At 33.3% G+C, this 1,629-nt stretch overlaps 1 protein-coding gene across 1 annotated transcript in view; it reads left to right on the plus strand.

Annotated features, from left to right (window-relative positions):
• Positions 1-1,629, plus strand: part of plekhh3 (pleckstrin homology, MyTH4 and FERM domain containing H3) — a 40,278-nt gene that overhangs the window by 20,742 nt on the left and 17,907 nt on the right. Inside the window, exon 3 of the mRNA XM_016527575.1 lies at positions 132-220. Coding sequence (XP_016383061.1) covers positions 132-220 — 89 coding nt within the window. The remainder of the gene's footprint in view (positions 1-131; positions 221-1,629) is intronic.

Consider the following 1,629-nt stretch of genomic DNA (forward strand, 5'->3'; position numbering starts at 1 on the left):
TGTGTGTATGTGTGTGTGTGTGTGTGTGTGTGTGTGTGTCTTTTGGGGGCTAGGGGAGGGGGGTCGTACAGTACTTACTGGGTTACAGTAGGCACATTGCTGATGTCTGTGTTGTGTTTCATGTTGTTCAGTCTGTCAGGAGTTCCTGAGGAGAAGAGAAGTCTCATCACACAGAAGAGTAAGATGAAGATGGACAAAGACAATGAAGTGCTTGTGAAGGGTGAGGAAGAAATTCTTCTACTTCACTAGATCAAGTCATATTTGTCATTATGGCTATAAAACTAAATGTATTGTTTGCATGCATTGGTGCATTTGTGTGTATTATGTCCCTCTTATTTTATTCTGCTGGTTACTTGGAATCATTAATCTGAAGTGAATTAGATTAATACTTGTTTCAGTTTTAAAGCATGTAGATTACAATTTCAAAGGTTGAAATGTGTTTTAAACTTTGTGACACTCTAGTAACTTTATCTTTAGTGAGTTAATCCCAAATCTGACTCATAACTTTCTCTACCCGGGTGTAGCAGGCTAAACAATGTCTACATACACACACACACACACACACACACACACAGCTCTATCGTCTTTATATAAAGATATTTATAATTAGTATAAACTAACCCAAATAGACTGACAAGAAAATTAAGCAATATTGTTTACAGATATTAATGATTTTAAACCTTATCATTATTAGTAATTATCAGGTGTAGAGATAAACATACAACTGTTCAAAAGTTAGTTATTAAAAAAGTATTTTAATGTTTTTGAAAGATGTCTTATATTTGCCAAGGCTGCATTTATTTGATCAAAAAATATAAAAAATATTATGAAGCAGTAAAAATATTATGAAATATTATAAAACAACTATTTATATTTGAATATATTTTCAAGTGTAATTTATTCCTGTGATGATAGCTGAATTTTCAGCAGTCATTACCTTCAGTGTCACAGAAATCACTCTGATATGCTGATTTGCTGCTCAAGAAACATTTCTCATGATCAATTTGAAAACATTTGTGCTGCTTATTATTTTTGTGAAAATCAAGATCCTTTGATGAATAAAAAACATTTATTTGAAATAGAAATCTTTTGTAACATTATATTCAGAATTTACATTTACAGTAATATTCAAGTAATACTGAGTCAAAAAACGAAACAATATTTATCGGTCATATTTCTACTCCTCACGGGAATCCATTAACGCTCAACCATGCACCTGCAAACCTTGCACGCAAACTTTCTGATGACGCGTTTTTCTCAGGTACGTCACATCTCCTTTATATCCTCCATCCTTCCGCCGTTAATTGAAAACTCCGCCCCAATCACTCTAAGTGAAAACGAAAGTAAACCAAAAGATGTTGTGGCCCAAAGTTTTTGCACTGCCACACAGTGCATCAGTTATTGTACACTTAAAAACAATCCGTAGTACAGTGGGTATAGAAAAGAATCACCCCCCTTTAAAATAATCACATTTTGTTGCTTTGCAGTCTGAAATAAAGATGGACACAGTTTTTGTTTAATCCAGCTGCATTTACTCAGTGCAACTTATAACATTCAAGTGAAATATATAACACCAGAAAAATAAAAAAAATAAAAAACAGAATCACTGAGTTGGAAAAAGGATCACCC

This window comes from Sinocyclocheilus rhinocerous, unplaced genomic scaffold (assembly GCF_001515625.1).
Source record: "Sinocyclocheilus rhinocerous isolate Xijiao unplaced genomic scaffold, SAMN03320098_v1.1 scaffold273, whole genome shotgun sequence".
Lineage (NCBI taxonomy): Eukaryota > Metazoa > Chordata > Actinopteri > Cypriniformes > Cyprinidae > Sinocyclocheilus > Sinocyclocheilus rhinocerous.